This window comes from Dendrobates tinctorius, unplaced genomic scaffold (genome assembly GCF_039654945.1).
Source record: "Dendrobates tinctorius isolate UK_male_01 unplaced genomic scaffold, ASM3965494v1 ptg000384l, whole genome shotgun sequence".
NCBI lineage: Eukaryota > Metazoa > Chordata > Amphibia > Anura > Dendrobatidae > Dendrobates > Dendrobates tinctorius.
In genome coordinates, this window is record NW_027362050.1 from 1471813 (window position 1) to 1493347 (window position 21535).

The window sequence follows — 21535 nt, forward strand, 5'->3', positions numbered from 1 at the left end:
TCACGCCGCAAGGACCTTGGCCTAGAAATTAGAAAAGGTGTCGCGAATTACAGCAGGTAGAAAGGGGGTCCGTCTGGCGGACATGGGATCGGGGGCCTGCAAAACGATTTGTGTTCTCTCTAATAGGAGCCTATTGATCAGTGGGAACGGCCCGTCCGCCTACGGCAGGGTTGGGCACACGCGCCATTGTGTTTATTGTCCTAGAGGCCAGCTGCGGCTAACGTGGGACTACTTGATGATAGGCTCATGGGCCACGGCTCTGTGACAGGGTTGCTCATGTTAGATGGTTGCCTAGGAACAGAAGACACAATAAATACAATATTCACACATTTTTTTTATCCATAGGTGAGGTTTTGTTTGTAAAAACCTTTATATCAATAAAGTTTCAAGAATGAAAAAAAAGAAAAAAAAAAGTCATGATAATCGTCCAATCAAAGTATGCAGTGGGCGGGGACATAAGGTTAAGGCTATACGTGCCAGTTGCCATGGCAACAGTGAAGCGGCGCGGCCCTGAACAGTGTGAACGGAGCGCTGTGAGGAGGGAGCGCGCCATGTCAGCCTCATCAGACAGCGGCCGTGAGGGGTGAGGCATCTCTCCGTGCGTCATGGCGACACCCGACACTGTGTCACGTAGGAATGGGAACCGTCCAGGGGGGCCTGCCCCCCCCCCCCTGAAGACCCGGGAATCGCAGCTTTAACCCCTTCCTCTACCCTTACTATTAACCCCTTCCCTACTGCACACCGCCAGGAACAGTGCTGCTAGCCTTAAACCACTTCATGTTTGGACGATTTTTTTTTTTTGCCCTTTCTTCCTAAAGTCATAACGTTTTTTGTTTTTTTTTATTTGTTTTTTTCTCTCTCATCGTATCCATACGAGGGTTTGCGTCATGCTACATATTTTGCCATAAAATGTACTGAAAAATGGGGGGGAACCAAAATTGGGTAAAATGGTGTAAACTCCCCTCTCCCACCGTTCTGTTATTTTTTTTTCTTTAGGCAGGGTTTGTTTCTACTGTGTTCATCACATTGTAGAAATGAGCTGGAAATGTGATTCTCCGTGTCGGGACGATGACGGCGATACCAAACTTGGATAGTTTTCTTTCTAAGTGGTGAAAAAGTAAAATGTAGAAGTTTAAAAAAAAAAAAAAAAATTGGTTTGTGTTGCAACTTTCACAGTTTATTAGGTTTTTAGTTTTCCAGCAGTGTTGCTAGGTGAGGGCTTTTTTTTTTGCACCGAGCTGGTGGGCTTCATAGTGGGACCACCATGGCAGTGATGGGGATCTTCTGCCAATTGGCGCCCTGCGGTCATGTTACATGGAGGGAGAGCACATTGGGCTCCTGTGCATGCTCGCTGGCAGCTGACCATTTAAATGCCAATAGCGGCATCTAAATGGTTACACGACTTGCTCCGATTGCTAATGGTATGATACGGCCGGCATCAGCTTCTGAGCTCGCTCCGTACATGCGCACCCTGACTGCAACGTAAGGTTGAAATAATCACTAGAAGCAGAAATCATTATATTGTCATTTTTTTGCTTCCCCATCTGAGAGCAGCATGATATAGGGGCAGAGACCTTGATTCCAGTGATGTGTCACTTATTGATCTTGCTAAAGTTTTGATAAAAATCACTGTTTTCTCTAAAGATCTGCCACTTCTTTGAGTACTGAGCGCCATGTAACCCTGCCCACACCACTGATTGGCAGCTTTCTTTGTACACTGCGCATAGGCAGAAAGCTGCCAATCAGTGATGGGGGCACAGTCATATTGAGCTCATGAACAGGTAGGACTCAATGACAGCAGGTTTCAAGGGAACCTATCAGCAGGAATGTGCACAGTAACCTGCACACTCAGGTTGGCGCCGTTGTACTGATTACTATGATACTTTGGTTGATGAAATCCGTCTTGTGGTTGTTGTTTAATCTTTATTCTCAGTTTTGAGTTAATGATATGCCCGTGCTCCGGGGCGGCCTGTGGGGGTCTTCATGTGGTGCTCTGATTAGGTATTCATGTGTATGGCTTCTGACAGGTCACTGATCCCTCACTGACCTGACCCCAGTTTACAGGTTCCCTTTAATAGTGCTCTAGTGATATTTTCCTTCTGATAAAACACTGATTTTATCAAAATTACAGCAAGCAGCCCAGTAAGTGACACATCACTGGAATCATTATTTCTGTCTCTACATTACGCTGATCTCAGATTAGGTGGCAAAAACCTATTGTCAAAGTCTTCCTGCCGTGGTAGCAGAGATTGACAGTCCATTACAGAAGGGACTGGCAGTGTAAGGCTAGTTTCACATTAGCGTTTACGGCCGCTGCTAAGCCCCGCCCCCTGCCGCGTCTCTGCCGGTAGCTCCGCCTACGGACGCATGACGCTGCATGCGTCCTGCGTCCCCTATCTTTAGCACTGGGGACGCAGGCCGTGCGCAGTATGCGTTTGGCGGCGCATGCGTCCTTTTGACGCTGCGCTGAGCGCACCAAATTACAACCTGTTGCTTTTGGCGCTGGTCGGCGCAGCGTCAAAAGGACGTATGCGCCGCCAAACGCATACTGCGCACGGCCTGCGTCCCCAGTGCTAAAGATAGGGGACACATGCAGCGTCATGCGTCCATAGGCGGAGCTACCGGCATAGGCGCGGCAGGGGGCGGGGCTTAGCTACGGCCGTGCGCAGCCCGACGCTGCAGCTGTAAACGCTAATGTGAAACTAGCCTAATGCACGATGTGTTCCCCATCCACAGAATATAGCTGCAAGCTAGGACCACCACCTCTGTTGCCCCCACTATAGTATTAGGAGGATTATTTCTATTATACACAGCTCTTTTCCTTCCAATAGTTTTAATTATCATTTTTCTGTGTCTTTATTTAGGGAGTCCTCAAAATGGCTGGACGCTCATTATGATCCGGTTGCAGGTCTGAATACATTCTCCTCCTGTATCGGTAAGTGAGACTCCTGTAAGGGAGGCAGTAGTAATGTCACAACATATGGGCTATTGTGGCCAGAAGTATGCCAATCGCATACTTGTAGTCACATGACCGCTTGCTGCCGGCGTTGGACAATGCTCACAGTTTGCAGTGCACGTGATGTGAAAATCCACACGTCTGCATACTCCCTGCCACATTCCGACTAGACTTTATCTGGCCTCATTCAATACACTTACATTGAGCGAGGCCAGATACAGTCTAGTCGGCATGTGACCGCATGTATGCAAATCACATACTTGCTATCACGTCCCATCCTCTCCTCGTTCACGATGTGAGGATTCACAAGTCTGCAGTCACATAGGGTAACTGCAGACTTGTAGTGTTGGATCGGACAACCCCTCTAAGGCCTACCGTAAGCTGATTTGTACAGTGGTGTAATTACTGGACTGTGGTAGTACAGAGACACTGCATATTTTCTGGCAGAGTATCCGCAGTGTATTAGAATTGCAGCTACTGAGTTTTTCCAAATCTCATCCACATTCTGTGCAAAGTATCAGGACAGATATCGCGCATGACTTTTTGCACGGATTTTAAGTTTCGTCAATTTATGTTGTGGATTTGATGCTGAATTCCCAGATCGATTTTAGGTAGAGTATGCAACAAACCCCATTTGTTGACATTTTTTGCGACAATTTAACAGCTCATCCACAGCAAAATCCATCTACATTTTCTGAAAATTGTGGGTTTTCATGTGGAAGCCACTTCAGAAAATGCTCCTTTTTTTGGAGGACTGGTTTGTCTCCTGAAACAGTTTTGAAGAATTTTGGAAGTTTTTGCTGGGCCGTTTTCTTAGTCTTTTGCTTGAACAGTGCCTAGTTTGGAGCAGATTTGATAAGGATCCACTTCTAAGAAGTAGTGATGAGCGAGTTTATTCGTTGCTCGGGTGTCCTCCGAGTATTTTGGCGTGCTCAGAGATTTAGTTTTCCTCGTCTCAGCTGCATGATTTGTGACTTGTAGACAGGCTGAATACATGTGGGAATTCCCTAACAAACAGGCATTCCTCACATGTATTCAGGCTGTCCAGCAGTCACAAATCATGCAGCTGAGACGACGAAAACTAAATCTCCGAGCACGCCAAAATACTCAGAGGACACCCAAGCAATGAGTATACTCGCTCATCACTACTAAGTAGTAACATCCACGTTCTGTTGTCCCACTGGGCGTTCTTTAAAACATAAAGCGGTGGAAAAAAAAATGCTCAAAAGGCTGAACGTGTGGACAGCAAAATGATTAAACAATAGAAATGTGTAGTAAGAGTGTTTCATGCATTTTCTAATTGATTTATCAGGATTTATTTATTTTAAGTGAACCCGCTCCAAAAATGGTACTCCTCAAAAACTTAGTGTGCACAAACCCTTAAGGTGACTTTGCAGCATTTGCAGACACCACTTATACATATTACTAACAGTTTGATGCCCTGTTAAAAATTATTGCCTTGAGTCGCAGAAGCTTTAAAGGGGTAACATAGTAACATAGTTATTAAGGTTGAAGGGAGACTTTAAGTCCATCTAGTTCAACCAATATCCTATCCTAACTTGCCCTAACATGTTGATCCAGAGGAAGGCAAAAAAAAACCCATGTGGCAACAGTAAGCTTCACATTGGGGAAAAAAATTCCTTCCCGACTCCACATACGGCAATCAGACTAGCTCCCTGGATCAACGCAATATTAAGGAAACTAGTGTATATACCCTGTAATATTATACTTTTTCAAGAAAGGCATCCAGTCCCTTCTTAAATTTTAGTAGTGTATCACTCATTACAACATCATATGGCAGAGAGTTCCATAGTCTCACTGCTCTTACAGTAAAGAATCCGCGTCTGTGAGTATGCTTAAACCTTCTTTCCTCCAGACGTAGAGGATGCCCCCTTGTCCCCGTCACAGGTCTAAGAGTAAAAAGATCATTAGAAAGGTCTTTGTATTGTCCCCACATATATTTATACATTGTAATAAGATCACCCCTAAGCCTTCGATTCTCCAAACTAAATAACCCCAAGTGTAATAACCTGTCTTGGTATTGCAGACCCCCTAGTTCCCTAATAACCTTGGTCGCTCTTCTCTGCACCCGCTCCAGTTCAGCTATGTCTTTCTTATACACCGGAGACCAGAACTGTACACAGTATTCTAAGTGTGGTCGCACTAGTGACTTATATAGAGGTAAAATTATGTTCTCCTCATGAGCATCTATGCCTCTTTTAATGAATCCCATTATTTTATTTGCCTTTGCAGCAGCTGCTTGACTCTGGCCACTAAATGTGAGTTTGTCGTCCACCCATACACCCAGGTCTTTTTCAGTGACTGTTTTGCCCAGTGTTTTACAATTAAGCACATAATTATACAACTTGTTCGTTCTACCCAAGTGCATGACCTTACATTTATCCCCATTAAAGCTCATTTGCCATTTATCAGCCCAAGCTTCTAGTTTACATAAATCCTCCTGTAATATAAAATTGTCCTCCTCTGTATTAATTACCCTGCAGAGTTTAATGTCATCTGCAAATATTGAAATTCTACTCTCTATGCCCCCTACATCCCTTTTAGTTAATGTTCATCCCTGGGTGCAATTTGGTATCAAAAACAGCTGTACTCGCCTTCGCAAGTCCATCGGGGTGAGTCTTCTCCGCTGCTCCCATTGTGTGATATTGACTGCGCCATGTCGAGATCGTGGCAGCCAGTCGGTGAGCTCTGCCTGCGTAGATGAATGCCCCATTCAGAGATGACTGACTGGCAGCAGCAGCAAAGACTCAGTGGTTAGCACCTATAGAAAGTGGGCCAAGAAAGGACAAGTGGTGACAGGCGTCCATAGTCCCATTGATGCATATGGAGTAACCTGTATCCCGTTTTGTCCAATCCCAAAAAAAGAGATGTTGCAAAAATTGCCGGAAAAGTGAAATCTGGCTCTGATATAAAGGTGTCAAGACACCTGATGTATCACAGCTTGGGTAACCTAGCCACAGACCGGTCAGAGCTTCCATGATGACTCTACTGAATGCACCCACAGTGACCTGGTCGGATGAATCACATTTTCTCTTAGATAATGTGAACATCTGGATTCGTGTGTGTAAGAGATGGTACAAGGATGCAATATGGAAGAACTTCAGCCAGCAGAGGCAGTGTGATGCTCTAGGAGAACATTGGTTATGGAACAGATGTTACTTAGACAAGTACCTCCTACCTAAACAGTTGTAGGCTAAGTAATCCTGCTGCAGGATCATGTCCCTGCCATGCGGAAAAAAAAAAGATTCATGAATGGTCTGAAGAGCATGAGAATTATTTCATGATGAAGACTTGTCCTCTGATTCCCCAGATCACAATCCAATCGATCATTTGTTGGATGTGCAGGACAGACAAATCCGATGCATGATGGCCGCACCTTGCAAGATTATAAGTATCTGCTGCTAATGTCTCAGTGCCAGATACCCCGGGGTCTTGTCCAGTCCACACCTCAACATAATATGGCATAACCTATTATCAGGCGGTCATGTGTACATTGTAAAGGGTTGAAATCTTTTTTTTTTTTTTCTCACTCCACATGGATTAGATAGATTACTAGGGATTAGAAGCAGATTAGGGCAGCTGCTTAATATTACAGAAGAGGTATAAATCTTTTAGAGGACACAGAATATTTTCTCATTTACTTTGCAGTACTATAGTAAGATCAAGCCTTATTTTGTGTGAATATGATATGGACATATTGATCTAATGTAGGAGGTATATGGCGGTACAGTATAGAGTCAAACACTTGTATGTGCTCAGGATTTGGGCTCTGTGTAACCACATCAGCTCCCGGGAACACTGTCATGAGCCAACCCTTCTTGATATAAAAGTCCAATAATTTTATTAATTTTTCTTTCCCCCTTCAGCTCTCGCCGATTTAAATGGGGACGGTGATTTTAAGGTAAGTTATGAGATGATCTACTTGACGTGTGACATAATTTTGGCTAACATATTTGAACAGATTCCATGTCACTTCATACAGATGGTGGCTGGCGATATCGGCAATGGACCGTATAACATGAAGCTAAAAGTCTATAAGGGCACAAGTCTGATGTCTGAGAACGCGTTGCTCGACATGCCAACTGGCGTTGCAACCTTCTTAATGGATCAGAATGAACCACGGACGCCCGCTGTGGCCGTGGCCTCCGGACCGTTCATATATGTGTACAAGAACTTGAGACCTTACTTCAAATTCACTTTGCCGGCACTGGAGGTCAACCCTCTAGAGAAAGAAGTGTGGGACCAAGCTAAAGAGGTATGAGATGTGGGAAAACCTAAATACTAATCGTTGCCCCTTCACACGAGATGGTTGTAACCCAGCAAACATTTGGCACAGCCAGAGACTCATATCAATAGTGGCATTGGGATGAGGGACTCGTTTGTTTGGCAAGGTAACAATGGATGTGAAAGATTAGAGCAGATGTATGATGGCGGTCAAATTTCCTGTTTACTCCATCTAGATCAGTAGAATCCACTGCTAAATATCCAGCGTGAATGATCCGAGGGAAGATTTGGTCAAATATCAACACTTATGGCAGGATGCAATGGATAGGTGTTCAGTGTCCAACTTTGGCCAACTAACTTCAGAGAGATAATTGCTACTGTACATGGATATGTTAGCAGTAAAGACCCCTGTGCTCATTAAATTTAAGTCAAGCAAACTACCATCCCAAAGGATAGAGGATTGTTTTCTGATCTTTGGGTGTCCCCCAGCGATTCGGAGTGTTGAGCTCTGGTTAGGCTATTTTCACACTAGCGTCGTGTGATGTACGTCGCAATGCGCCGTTTTGGAGAAAAAACGCATCCTGCAAAGTTGCCCGCAGGATGCGTTTTTTCTCCATAGACTTGCATTAGCGACGGATTGCGACGTATGGCCACACGTCGCATCCATCGTGCGACGGATGCGTCGTGTTTTGGCGGCCGCGACGCACCAAAAAACGTTACATGTAACAATTTTTTTGTGCGTCGTGTCCGCCATTTTCGAACGCGCATGCGCTGCCGAAACTCCGCCCCCTCCCTGGACATTACAATGGGGCAGCGGATGCGTTGAAAAACTGCATCCGCTGCCCCGTTGTGCAAATCTTTCACAACGTGCGTTGGTACTTCAGCCCGACGCAATGCGACGGGCCCGTAACGACGCTAGTGTGAAAATAGCCTTACTGGTGAACAAGATTCTGCAGAACTCCCAGGTTCCAGAGCCTCATTCTTGAATCATTGGGAGACGGGCCACTGGGATAGGGGTTCACATAAATGTTTTGGAATAACTTATTATTGCCTACTTAACCCCTTCCCGACCAATGACGCCACATAGGCATCATAAAAGTCTGTGCCAATCCGACCAGTGACGCCTATGTGGCGTCATGAATTAATTGCCCTCCTGCGGGTCGGGTGACCGGGGTCACTGAAAGGTCACTCGACCCGCAGTGACAGGACCCTTTGTACTTCACCACAGGGGGCGTGGCTTCGCCCCCACATGGCTACGATCGCTCTGATTGGCTGTTTCACTTTTAACAGCCAATCAGAGCGATAGTAATATTTATTACAATCCAGCCATGGCCGATGCTGCAGTAGCATCGGGCATGGCTGGAGACACCAATCCGACCCCCCCCCACCGGCGATCTGCCACCCCGCCACTGAATGACAGCGACGGTCTGCCGCCGCTGTCATCATCTGCTCCCCCCGCCTTCCCTCCGCTCCCCCCCCCAGCTTCCGATCACCCACCCAGCTTCCTGATTACCCCCCCGGTTCCTTCTGAGTGCCGCTGTCGCTCCCGGTGTCCCGCGGTCCCGGATCATGGGCATCGCCATCTTGGAAAATGGCGGGCGAATGCGTAGTGCGCCCGCTCGAATCTGCCGGCTTCAGATTCAATTCATTCATTTTGATCACTGTGATAAACTCTCACAGTGATCAAATTAAAAAAAGTAAATAAATCCCCCCTTTATCACCCCCATAGTTAGAAACAAATAATAAAATAAAATATTTTTATTTTTCCATTAGGGTTGGAATTAGGGTTAAGATTATAGTTAGGGGTTTGTTGGGGTTAAGGTTAGGGTTAGGGTGATGGTTGGGGTTAGGGTTACGGTTAGGGATGTGTTGGGGTTAAGGGTGTGTTGGGGTTAGGGTTGGAGTTAGAATTGAGGGGTTTCCACTGTTTAGGCACATCAGGGGGTCTCCAAACGCGACATGATGCCACCATTGATTCCAGCCAATTTTGCGTTCAAAAAGTCAAACGGTGCTCCCTCCCTTCCAAGCCCCGACGTGTGCTCAAACAGTGGTTTACCCCAACATATGGTGTATCAGTGTACTCAGGAAAAATTTCACAACAACTATGGGGGTCTAATTTCTTCTGTTACCCTTGGGAAAATAAAAAATTGGGGGCTAAAAAATTATTTTTGTGGAAAAAAATGATTTTTATTTTCACGTCGCTGTGTTATAAACTTCTGTGAAGCACTTGGGGGTTCAAAGTGCTCACCAGACATCTAGATAAGTTCCTTGGAAGGTCTAGTTTCCAAAATGGGGTCACTTGTGTGGGGTTTCCACCAGGGCTGTGGAGTCGGTAAGCCAAACCTGCGACTCCGACTCCTCAATTTCCCTTACACCGACTCCAACTCCGACTCCGACTCCACGACTCCGACTCCGACTCCCACACATATTGCTTATATTTAAGTGAAAAATTTATTGTAGTACAATGTGAACCTCAGACATTTAATCATTTTTATGATCCAATAATCAAGATATTTAGATAGAACAGAATATATATTGGTGTACTACCCGGTTTTCATTCTTTTTGGTACAGATACGATATGGATAGACAGATATGGATAGATAGAGCAGATTTCTAATCTGTTTTTGCTATTGAAAACATTATCTATGAGCTCTAAAACCTTTCAGGTGATGCAGTTTTTTAAAAAGATGATCAACTTTTGCAGCTGAAAAACGTATCCTCAAAAAACACAGGAAAAACGCTGTGTGTGAATGTAGCCTTAGATCAGGAATAGAACAGCCATTTATAGGACATTTCATAACTTTCCCAAACTCCTATGAAAAAATATTCAGCACATCCTGCATTGAACTACTGTGCCCAATTTATTATATATTTTAGGAGTCGGAGTCGGTCCATTTTATACCGACTCCAACTCCGACTCCGACTCCACCAAAATGAGCTCCGACTCCACGGCTCCGACTCCGACTCCACAGCCCTGGTTTCCACAGTTTAGGTACATCAGGGACTCTGCAAATGTAACATGACGCCCGCAGACCATTCCATCAAGTCAGCATTTCAAAACGTCACTACTTCCCTTCCAAGCCCCGACGTGTGCTCAAACAGTGGTTCCCCCCCCACATATGGGGTACCAGTGTACTCAGGACAAACTGGTCATCAACTTTTGGGGTCCAATTTCTCCTGTTACCCTTGTGAAAAAAAAAAATTGCGGGCTAAAAATCATTTTTTTGAGGGGAAAAAAATATTTTTTATTTTCACGGCTCTGCGTTATAAACTTCTGTGAAGCACCTGGGGGTTCAAAGTGCTCACTATGCATCTAGATAAGTTCCTTAGGGGGTCTAGTTTCCAAAATGGGGTCATTTGTGGGGGAGCTCCAAAGTTTAGGCACACAGGGGCTCTCCAAACACGACATGGTGTCCGCTAACGATTGGAGCTAATTTTCATTTCAAAAAGTCAAATGTCGCTCCTTCCCTTCCGAGCCCTGCCATGCGCCCAAACAGTGGTTCCCCCCCCCCCCACATATGGGGTACCAGCGTACTCAGGACAAACTGGACAACAACTTTTGTGGTTCAGTTTTTCCTATTAGCCATGTGAAAATAAAAAATAGCGTGCTAAAAAATCATTTTTCAGGAAAAAAAATGATTTTTTATTTTCACTGCTCTGCGTTATAAACTTTTGTGAAGCACTTGAGGGTTCAAAGTGCTTACTACACATCTAGATAAGTTCCTTAAGGGGTCTAGTTTCCAAAATGGTGTTACTTGTGGGGGTTTTTCTCTGTTTAGGCACATCAGAGGCTCTCCAAACGCGACATGGTGTCCGATAACGATTGGAGCTAATTTTCCATTCAAAAAGTCAAATGACGCTCCTTCCCTTCCAGACTCTGCCGTGCGCCCAAACAGTGGTTTATGACCACAGATGAGGTATTGGTGTACTCAAGAGAAGTTGCCCAACAAACTTTAGCATCCATTTTATCCTGTTGCCCATGTGAAAATGAAAACACTGAGTCTAAAATAAAATTTTGGTGAAAAAAAAAAAAAGTACTTTTTTTTATGGATCAATTTGTGAAGCATCTGGGGGTTCAAAGTGATCACTATGCATCTAGATAAGTTCCTTGGGGGGGGGTCTAGTTTCCAAAATGGGGTCACTTGTGGGGTTTTTTCTCTGTTTAGGCACACTGGGGCTCTCCAAACGCGACATGGCAACCGCTAAATTTTCCAGCATATTTTCCATTCAAAAAGTCAAATGGCGCTCCTTCCTTCTGAGCCCTGCTGTGCACCCAAACAGTGGTTTATGACCACATATGAGGTATCGGTGTACTCAGGAGAAATTGCCCAACAAATTTTAGTATCCATTTTATCCTGATGCCCATGTGAAAATGAAAAAATTGATGCTAAAATAAATTTTTTTTGGAAAAATTAAAATGTCCATTTTTCCCTTCCATGTTGCTTTTAGTTTCCGTGAAGCACCTGAAGGGTTAATAATCTTCTTGAATGTAGTTTTGAGTAGCTTGAGGGGTGCAGTTTTTACAGTGATGTCACTTTTGGGTATTTTCTGCCATATAGACCCCTCAAAGTGACTTCAAATGTGAGGTGGTCCCTAAAAAAAAAAAAAAAAAAAAAGGTTTTTGTAAATTTTGTTGTAAAAATGAAATTGCTGGTCAACTTTTAACCCTTATAACTTCCTAACAAAAAAAAGTTTGTTTCCAAAATTGTGCTGATGTAAAGCAGACATGTGGGAAATGTTATTTAGTAACTATTTTGTGTCACATAACTCTCTGGTTTGACAGAACAAAAATTCGAAATTTGAAAATTGCGAAATTTTCGCCAAATTTCTGACTTTTTCACAAATAAACGCAAAAATTATCTACCTAAATTTACCCCTAGCATGAAGCCCAATATGTCACGAAAAATCAGTCTCAGAATCGCTAGGATCCGTTGAAGCGTTCCTGAGTTATTACCTCATAAAGGGACATTGGTCAGAATTGCAAAAAATGGCCTGGTCATTAAGGTCAAAATAGGCTGGGTCATGAAGGGGTTAAGAGGGTTGTCTCCTTGCAGACATTTATGACATTACTCACATTCTCCATTCTTAGAGGCCATGGCACCATTCGGAATGGGATCTGAAGATTCTCGTTCCGATTATGAATATGCCCTAAAATGATGGAAGAACTCCTTTAACACCACAACTCCAAGTCTGCATCCCTTTATGTTAGCATTGGACTGATAAAGGAGCTATAACAATATTAATATTTATTAAGGACCTGCTAGTCAAGCACGGCTCTAGGTATATTCTGTGAAATGTATATGCAGCGTGTATCAGAGGGAAGATTTTCTGACTTATAATTTTGATGTACGTCACCGTGTAGTTACAGTATATAGCAGCATACTTTGTTCACAGGCTCCAGTGCTCCAATGGGGACCTATGTGAAACTTTAAGAATAGTAGAGCGGGCTTTAACATAGTTTAGAAGCTGAATAAACATATTTAAGTGGAAAATAGCAAGATATTCGATTTACTGCTATGCTTTAATGGTAGTGCCCTGATCTACAGATAATTGCACCAGGCGCATATCCCAGCTGCTCAGTTTCCAGCTCGTGTTTGACTGAGGAGTGGGTTTCCTGTGTCGAAGCATGACCATTGCTATGTTTGTGAAGGGGGCTGTCAAGTTGAACCAGCCACCTTGCCTGTCACTGCCTTGGTGTTCCATGTTTGTAAAGGAAAAGTTAACCACATTTTAAAGGGTTAATCTCAAGTTTGTAAGTTATCCATGGCATAGGGGATAACTTTCTGATTGCAGGGAGGTGCGACCACTGGATCCCCCACTGATCCTGAGAACTGGGGCTCTGAAGAGCCCACTTGTGAATGGTGCAGAGGTCGATCATTCGCACTGCCGCATTCATTCTTAGTGGTACTGAAAGAGATTGCAGAGCGCGGCGCACAGCTGGTCTTTGCAAACTCCCATAAGAATGAAAGGAGCAGCCGTGCTCTTGATCAACCACCGCTCCATTCACACAGGGCTCTTCCAGTTTTGGTGAGGTCCCAAGTGATGGGGATCACTATTTGATGGATAGGAATAACTTCCAAACTTGAAAATACCATTTTAAGGATTCGTGTCACAGAACTTGATCCAAAGCACTCGCATTATTACTGAAATGCTCTCCCCTAGAAGAAGTGTTTCTTGGGTCTGAATAGTTTTGTACTACAGTGTCCGACGGAACATGGCAACGGTTTTTGGTTTGCTTTCATACTGCAGGATGCGTGTATGAACTCAGTAGGACGACATGTAAGCCTGAGGGCGCAGTAATACAACCTGAGACAGTAGGCTTGCTTGCCAAACAAGGTTACATTGAAGGAAAGAGATGAAACAGAAACTCAGTTTACAAACCCTTTATGAAACAGTTGTTATTTAAAAATATATTTTACCATATATCACAGGACAAAATTGACCCGATGACGTTAAAAGAGATGTTGGATGGAATAAGGTAGGAAAAAATGTCTTTCTATGTTATTCAAGTAGCACTGGTATAACGAGGACTGTGTGCTGTATGTTGAAAGTGTAAATTACCGTATATACTCGTGCATAAACCGAGATTTTCAGCCCATTTTTTTGGGCTGAAAGTCCCCCTCTCAGCTTATACGCAAGTCATATACCGGGGAGGGGGAGACCATACTCACCCCCTCCTGGCACGTCTCTGCAGCCCCTGCTTCTCCCTCTGCCGTCTGCTTCCTGCGTTCAGCGGTCACGTGGTACCGCTCATTAAACTCATGAATATGCACATATTTATGAGTTTAATGAGCGGTACCACGTGACCAGCTGAATGCAGGAAGCAGATGACAGAGGGAGAAGCAGGGGCTGCCACTGCAGAGAAGATCGTGCGCCAGGAGGGGGTGAGTATGACGGGGGCAGAGTGATATTCACTGTACTGGTTCCATTGCCATGCACCGCTGTGTCTCTGGGTCCTCCTGCTGTGACGGCAGAGGGCGCGTTGACGTAGTCAGTGTGCGCCCTCTGCTGTCACTGCAGATATCCGAGAGACACGGTGATGGAACAGGGACCTGTAAATATCGCCGGTGTCGGGGGCTCAGGACACCGGCACCTAGCCCCCAGCGATGGAGATGTCAGTATGTCATTTTTTTATCACAACGGCAGCAGCAAATAAGGGGTTTTTATGGAGCATCTTATGGGGCAGCATTAACCCTTGTGCAGCAGTATATTATGGGGGGTATTTATGGAGCAGCATTAACCCTTGTGCAGCAGCATATGGGGGGTATTTATGGAGCATCTTATGGGGCAGCGTTAACCCTTGTGCAGCAGTATATTAATGGGGTGGGGTATTTATGGAGCATCTAATGGGGCAGTATTAACCCTTGTGCAGCAGTATATTATGGGGGTATTTATGGAGCATCTTATGGGGCAGCATTAACCCTTGTGCAGCAGCATATTATGGGGGGTATTTATGGAGCATCTTATGGAGCAGCATTAACCCTTGTGCAGCAGCATATTATGGGGGGTATTTATGGAGCATTTTATGAGGCAGTATTAACCCTTGTGCAGCAGCATATGGGGGGTATTTAGGAGCATCTTCTTGGGCCAGCATTAACCCTTGTGCAGCAGCATATGGGGGGTTTTTATCTATGGAGCATCTTCTTGGACCACCATTAACCCTAGGCTTATATGAGAGTCAATAAGTTTTCCCAGTTTTTTGTGGCAAAATTAGGGGGGTCGGCTTATACACGGGTCGGCTTATGCACAAGTAAATACGGTAGATCAAATGTTTCTAAATTGTCATATAAATTGCATCATAGATTAGAGTAATAGAAGTAGCAATATGTTTTATATTTATTGGTCTTTGTCGTTTCAACCTACTGAGCATAAATCAAAAGTTTCATGAATTGCACTTCTCTATCTGGCGTCTAGTGGACGAGTCTGGGTTTAGTAAATGCCAGGAGAACATTACAACCTGACTGCATTGTGGAGGAGTGATAGTGTTATAGGTTTGTATTTAGGGGTCAGACTTGACCTCTTAGTTCTGATGAAGCAAAAAGACATTTTGGACATTTGTCGCTTCCAAATTTGTGGGAGTCCCCAGTGCACAAGGTCTATAAAGACGTGGTTGGGAATTTTTGATGTGAAAGAACATGACTGGCCGCACAGAGCCCGGACCTTATCCCCATCCAGTACTTGAGACCATAGATTGGAGAAACCCAGTCATCTTCCCAACATCACAAATGCTCTTCTGGATGAGGGAGCAAAGATTCCCAGAGACCTCTACAAAATCTTGTAGAAAACCTTCCCAGAATATTGAAGGATTTTATATGTGCAAAGGGGCCAACTTGATATATCTATGGATGTAGAACTGAAAAGCTCCTGTAGGCGTCACTGTACTTTTGTACATTACAGTGTATGTCACTAATGCCTGGACATGTACAACTTTGGTCACAAAGACAGCATATTACGTCCCATAGCTGTTGAAAGGGAGATTGCTTATTCTGGTGTTGTATGAAAATGTTGGCAGTTGTATGGATTTAATACATACTTAGTTTTTACAGTATTGTTTTCCTCCTTACAGAGATAAAGCAGAGGTTCCTCTGTCAGTCAGATCACTTCGGTATGTATAATCTGGTATGTACTGGTAAAACTTTATCCCTCTTCGCTTTTCTTAACTCTCTACTACTGAATACTTCTGTCTCACTGTCCTCACAGGTTCCTTATGCTGGATCCACAGGAGATGGAGGCTTTTGTGAACACATATAAACTGATGCCTTTGAAACGACAGGTAACAATTAGGCTTAGAGTAACTAGATAGAAAATCCTTCTACAAGTCAAAGGTATTGCGCGATCCTTAGATATTCTCCACTTGCCAAGCTCTCAATCGCGTACAATTTTGAGAGGATAGGAGCAACATATTGCTCTTGCATGGGTTCTGACATTCGAAAGGGCAAAGGAACTTCAGTGAGTACGTGCTGACACTAAGTATTGTTAGGGAAGAGTTGGAACAGATTAGCCAGTCCTACCAAAATTGAAAGAGTTCTACCAATATTTGCTTTGTTTATAGGGACCGTATTCTGGCTTCACTCACTACCGCATCAGAAGGTTCTAATGAATAGGAAAATACCTAACAGGGCAAACAGTCTCACAGGCAGGCTTGGACTGGCCCGTAGGGGAACAGGGGAATCCTCCGTTGGGCCCCTGTGCAGATCTGAACCTCCAACCCCACTGTATGGGCAGTACTTGTCATAATTCACATGATTTACTCTGTACAGGAAAAAAGCAACATCCCATCATTCATAAACCATACTACCCATTTTATTATTATATAGAGATATACAAACATATGTGAACCAGGGTTGTGTAATATTTGTATGCGTGCGAAAAGTGGGACCCCCAGTCAATGTTACTGGTGGGCCCTTGGCACTTCAGTCCAACACTGCTCACAGGTATCAGTAGATTTATGCAGGGTTGGCCATTTGTATGGATACACCTGGGTGGGCCTACTTCAAAATGGTCACCACCCAACTTGAAAAGTTTCCCCCCCCCTACCATATACTAATGTACCACAAACAGGAAGTTGATATCACCAACCACTCCCATTTAATTTAGGTGTATCCATATAAATGGCCCACCCTGTAGTTTGCAGCTCTGCTTGGCTCCTGATGTGAAGCAAGTAGCAACGATTGAGACTCGGTTTTTGGAGGCTACAGACTACCGATGTGGCCTCTGGTGTGCAGCGAGTCTTTTTGCGCAAATCTATTTAGACACGATAAGACTGGTGTAATTTGATAATCCTTGTTACAGATGACAGTATCCCTCCCCCCTGATGAGTATTTTCTTGTTATAGCAGTGAGCTTTTATTTTTTTGCAAGTGTATTTTTTGTTTTTGTTATGTTAAATATATTTTTCTCCCTCCTATATACTGTATATAAAATACTGTTTTGTTTTAAAAAAGACCTATCAGATAGAATCTTACCTGTTCAGCCTAGATGTAAAGCGTGAGAAGGTTTCACATTTTAATGTATACTAAAGGAATTTTTTTAGACCGTATGTCTCCCAGCAGGATTTCTTTTAGTAATTGCTCATTTATGTTGTCTACTTGTATAATTGAAAGACCTGTTTGAAACAGTTTGTACTTTCAAAAGTGTCATTCTGCTGGATGAATTTGATTAAGCGACATAAAGATATAGAAATCACATAGTAATCTACAGCTCTGGCAAAAATTAAGAGACCACCACATCAAATCCCTGTCATGGCCAGCCCAATCTCCAGACCTGAACCCCATTGAAAACCTCTGGAATGTAATCAAGAGGAAGATGGATAGTCACAAGCCATCAAACAAAGAACTGCTTACATTTTTGTGCCAGATGCAGTGTGACAGACTGGTGGCAAGCATGCCAAGACGCATGAAAGTTGTGATTAAAAATCATGGTTATTCCACGAAATATTGATTTCTGAACTCTTCCTGAGTTAAAACGTTAGTATTGCTGTTTCTAAATTATTATGAACTTGTTTTCTTTGCATTATTTGATGTCTGAAAGCACTGTTTTGTTTTTTTTAAATTGTGACTATTTTTCTTTATCAGAAAAAAATACAAAATTTATTCCTTGGAAATTTGGAGACATTTTGTCTGAAGTTTGTAGACTAAAAGAACAATTTAAATTTTATTCAATATTTACCTATAAAGAGAAAAATCAGACAAACTGAACATTTGAAAGTGGTCTCTTAATTTTAGGCAGAGCTATATGTGTTCAAATTTGCAATTAAAAATTAAGAAAATGAAAACCTTCAGGTCCCACCGAGATTTGAACTCAGATTGCTGGATTCAGAGTCCAGAGTGCTAACCATTACACCATGGAACCTTATGTTGCCAGTTCATCTGGTGTTTCCACATTGGGTAAAAAAAGTAGACACTACTGCATGTGAATCACTAATCTTTGAGTTATAACTTCTTTAGTTACCACACCCTATCCTCTTCCATTCTTGTCCAATGTGTTTTTACATTTTGGTTGTTTTATGACATCCATTCATACTGAACGATTATCGCAAACAGGTGTTCCTACAAATAAGATGCTGATCAACCCCGTCACTCGACTATCCCCTCTCCAGTCCATACTCAATGCAGCAGCCAGGATCGTCCATCTGGGTAATCGGTACTCGGACGCGTCCGCTCTTCGCCAGTCCTTACATTGGCTGCCCATTCATTATAGGATCCAATTCAAAGTACTTGTTCTCACCCACAAAGCTCTCCACAGTGCGGCACCCCCTTACATCTCTTCTCTCATTTCTGTCTATCGGCCTAGCCGATCGCTGCGCTCTGCAAACGACTTTCGACTAACCTCTGCACTAATCCGTACCTCCCACTCCCGACTCCAAGACTTCTCCCGTGCTGCTCCTATCCTCTGGAATGCTCTACCCCAAGAAATCAGGACTATCCACAATTTGCATAGTTTTAGGCTCTCCCTCAAAACACACCTGTTCAGAGCGGCCTATCACATTCACTAATCAAAGTCATTCTCTGTGTAAGTGTGCGTGCGTAGCCCATTCACTATCTCCATCCATCCTTCACTCCTGCAAGATGGCTGGACCTTCATTGTAAATACACCATTGTAAATACACACCTGTACTCTGTATCTCCCTCACCTCATTGTAGATTGTACGCTCTCACGAGCAGGGTCGTCTTATTTCGTCTTATTTTGCTTTAATTATTGTATTGTTAGCGTTGTTACTTATGACTTGTGTTTTGAAACTGTTAAACTGTAAAGCGCTGCGGAATATGTTCGCGCTATATAAATAAAGATTATTATTATTATTATTATCTGACCAACAAGCAAAACGTTCATTCTGCAAGGTGATCTGATCACTTAAATTGCCCGTAAGAACATCTATCGTCGGGTGCCTGCCCTGCCTCATTTATTGGAGAGACGCCAATCTGCTAGAAACTTGGTGGCCTGCTGAGGAGTGTCATGAAATACTAGTCACATGTCGGTAGTGGAGGAAGAAACAAAACAGTGTGCCTCCCCGTCGGGGAATCGAACCCCGGTCTCCCGCGTGACAGGCGGGGATACTTACCACTATACTAATGAGGATTAGCTATTTGAACAACGTTCTGCTGGTGACACAGGACACTCCATACATGAAACCTTACTAGAAATGAGATGGATTTGTTATTAGCAACATAGACAATTTTTCAGTTTGCCTATGTAACCACGAATTCCCATCACATCTAGGGTTGGGTCAAAAGACTATTTTCTCCGCATCCGAGAAAAATGGTCCTATTACTCTAATAAGACCGATCAAAGTGGCATTAGTTTCTGTCAGACGTGGAGTGTAAAAAAAAAACAAAAAAAAAAACTTTCTCCATTGTGACAATCAGACCCAACTCAGATGTTATCTAAAAGCAGTCTGATTTTTTTTTTTTTTTTTTTCACAGACTCAGACTTGCATTGAGGATTTTGAACTGACACTTGGATCAAAATCGGATTTGTCTCCGATTTTTTTTTTTTTTTTTTTTAAAATTTTTTTTTTTAACTGTTGTTTTCCTTGGAACCACTGGGTTAAAGGAAAAAAAATTGGACATGTGCACAGTCCCATAAAATATCATAGGTCCTTTGTGCTATCCGTGAAAACCATAGCACTCAGAGGAAATTCATTGTGTGCATGAGCCAGTACAAACTGGCCAGGGGTCCACAAACCCGAACTCCTCAGACTCTTGGGCATGTATAAGGCTGATGAATTAAGTCCAGAGATCCATGACCATTCCTTATATCGCATTCTATAGTCTGATATAAATTTGAAATCAGATTTTGTACAAAGGCTGGGTTCACCCCTTCACCAAAGACATACTGATAGGGAATTTAGATTGTGAGCCCCATCGGGGACAGTGGTGATAATATGTGCAAACTGTAAAGAGGTGCGGAATATGTTCATGCTATATAAAAATAAAAGATTATTTCTCACCTTTTATTCATATCTAGTTTTTTTCTCTGGATTTTTGATCTAAAAACCCCGTAAGCCAATCCTTGTTAGTATAGTGTCAGGTGGGAGACCGGGTCTCAATTCCCTGATGGGGAGGTGTAATTCTTTTTTTTTTCTGCTGTCTTCTGAGACAATTTCCATTTTCCACGCTTACTATATTTATCGTTAATTCTGGTTGCTTCAAGGAACTTAGTAATAAAAGTAATTCTGGCAGAGGTCATTTTGCTACATAAGCGTCACAGAAAGCAGTGTCGGCGCTTTTCAGGTATGTAAGGTTCCATGGTGTAATGGTTAGCACTCTGGACTCTGAATCCAGCGATCCGAGTTCAAATCTCGGTGGGACCTTATTATTATTATTTTTTTTTTTTAACTTTCCATCTATTTTACAAACACACCAAATCCATTATTAAATGGGTTCCAAACCGGCAGATTAGAATGAACCTGTTGAGACTGATGCTGTGCTCGCCAGCAGAGAGAGAATAACAGCAGGATGTCGCAATACTAAGAACTTTGTTTTACTGTAAATTTCCTATAGGTCTGTAAGATATTGTATTGTATCTTTTTCTAACCTGTGTTTAGACTGTGATCACCTGTATGGGGACCCTGAAGAAGAACATGGCAGATGAAGACGCTGTGTGCTGCCTCGTCATAGGTACAGAGAGTGGAGAAATATTTATACTGGATCCAGAGGCATTTACTATATTGACCCGGGTGAGCCTCTTATGTGGTTTTTTTTGTTTTTTGTTTTTTTTTTAATCTAGATTGATTTTGTGACTTTGATTTTTACAAACTACCCAATTGTTTGCTAATTTAAAATAGATGTCAGTGAGAAAACGATGTGTGTATCAATTCGTCACACTCTGATCTCTAGGGAGGATGATTAAAGGGAACCTGTTATTTAATTCATGCTGCAAAAATCAATGGCAGCATGACACAGAACCTGGTTGCACCAATTTAGTTGATCGACAAGTCTCTACTGTGTATGTACATAGGGAGAGACCTAGAGTGCTGCAGAGAGCTAGTCAAATGTCCCCGTATAGTACCCGACTGATTTTTCTTTCTAATTTTTTTCTTTCCCTGAAATGTCACAGCGTTTTGGAGAAAAATGTACCTGGTTGCAACCATGCAGACAGGCATTGATTCATGTTGTCTGTGGTTTGGGCAGCATGAATTGAGCGATTGGTTCCCTTTTAAGGCTACGGCCACACTATCAGTATTTGTTCAGTGTTTTTTCTCAGCATTTGTAAGCCAAAACCAGGTGAGGAACAATCTATTTCTATTATACCTTGTCCTCTACAAGGTATAATAGAAACAAGTGCACCAATTCTGCATGTTTGACCCACTCCGGGTTTTGGCTTACAAATACT

General features: G+C 43.1%; 1 protein-coding gene and 2 non-coding genes across 3 annotated transcripts in view; 2 read left to right on the plus strand and 1 right to left on the minus strand.

Moving 5' to 3' along the window:
* The first annotated feature begins 472 nt into the window (after positions 1 to 472).
* Positions 473 to 21535, plus strand: part of LOC141076024 (BBSome complex member BBS1-like) — a 59683-nt gene continuing 38620 nt past the window's right edge. The window contains exons 1-8 of the mRNA XM_073563280.1: positions 473 to 583; positions 2865 to 2935; positions 6844 to 6878; positions 6960 to 7232; positions 13634 to 13680; positions 15769 to 15807; positions 15903 to 15975; positions 20748 to 20879. Coding sequence (XP_073419381.1) covers positions 486 to 583; positions 2865 to 2935; positions 6844 to 6878; positions 6960 to 7232; positions 13634 to 13680; positions 15769 to 15807; positions 15903 to 15975; positions 20748 to 20879 — 768 coding nt within the window. The 5' untranslated portion in view covers positions 473 to 485. The remainder of the gene's footprint in view (positions 584 to 2864; positions 2936 to 6843; positions 6879 to 6959; positions 7233 to 13633; positions 13681 to 15768; positions 15808 to 15902; positions 15976 to 20747; positions 20880 to 21535) is intronic.
* TRNAQ-CUG (transfer RNA glutamine (anticodon CUG)) lies at positions 17981 to 18052 on the minus strand. The gene has a single exon. It is a non-coding gene; the product is annotated as a tRNA-Gln (tRNA).
* Positions 20442 to 20513, plus strand: TRNAQ-CUG (transfer RNA glutamine (anticodon CUG)). Its single transcript has one exon. It is a non-coding gene; the product is annotated as a tRNA-Gln (tRNA).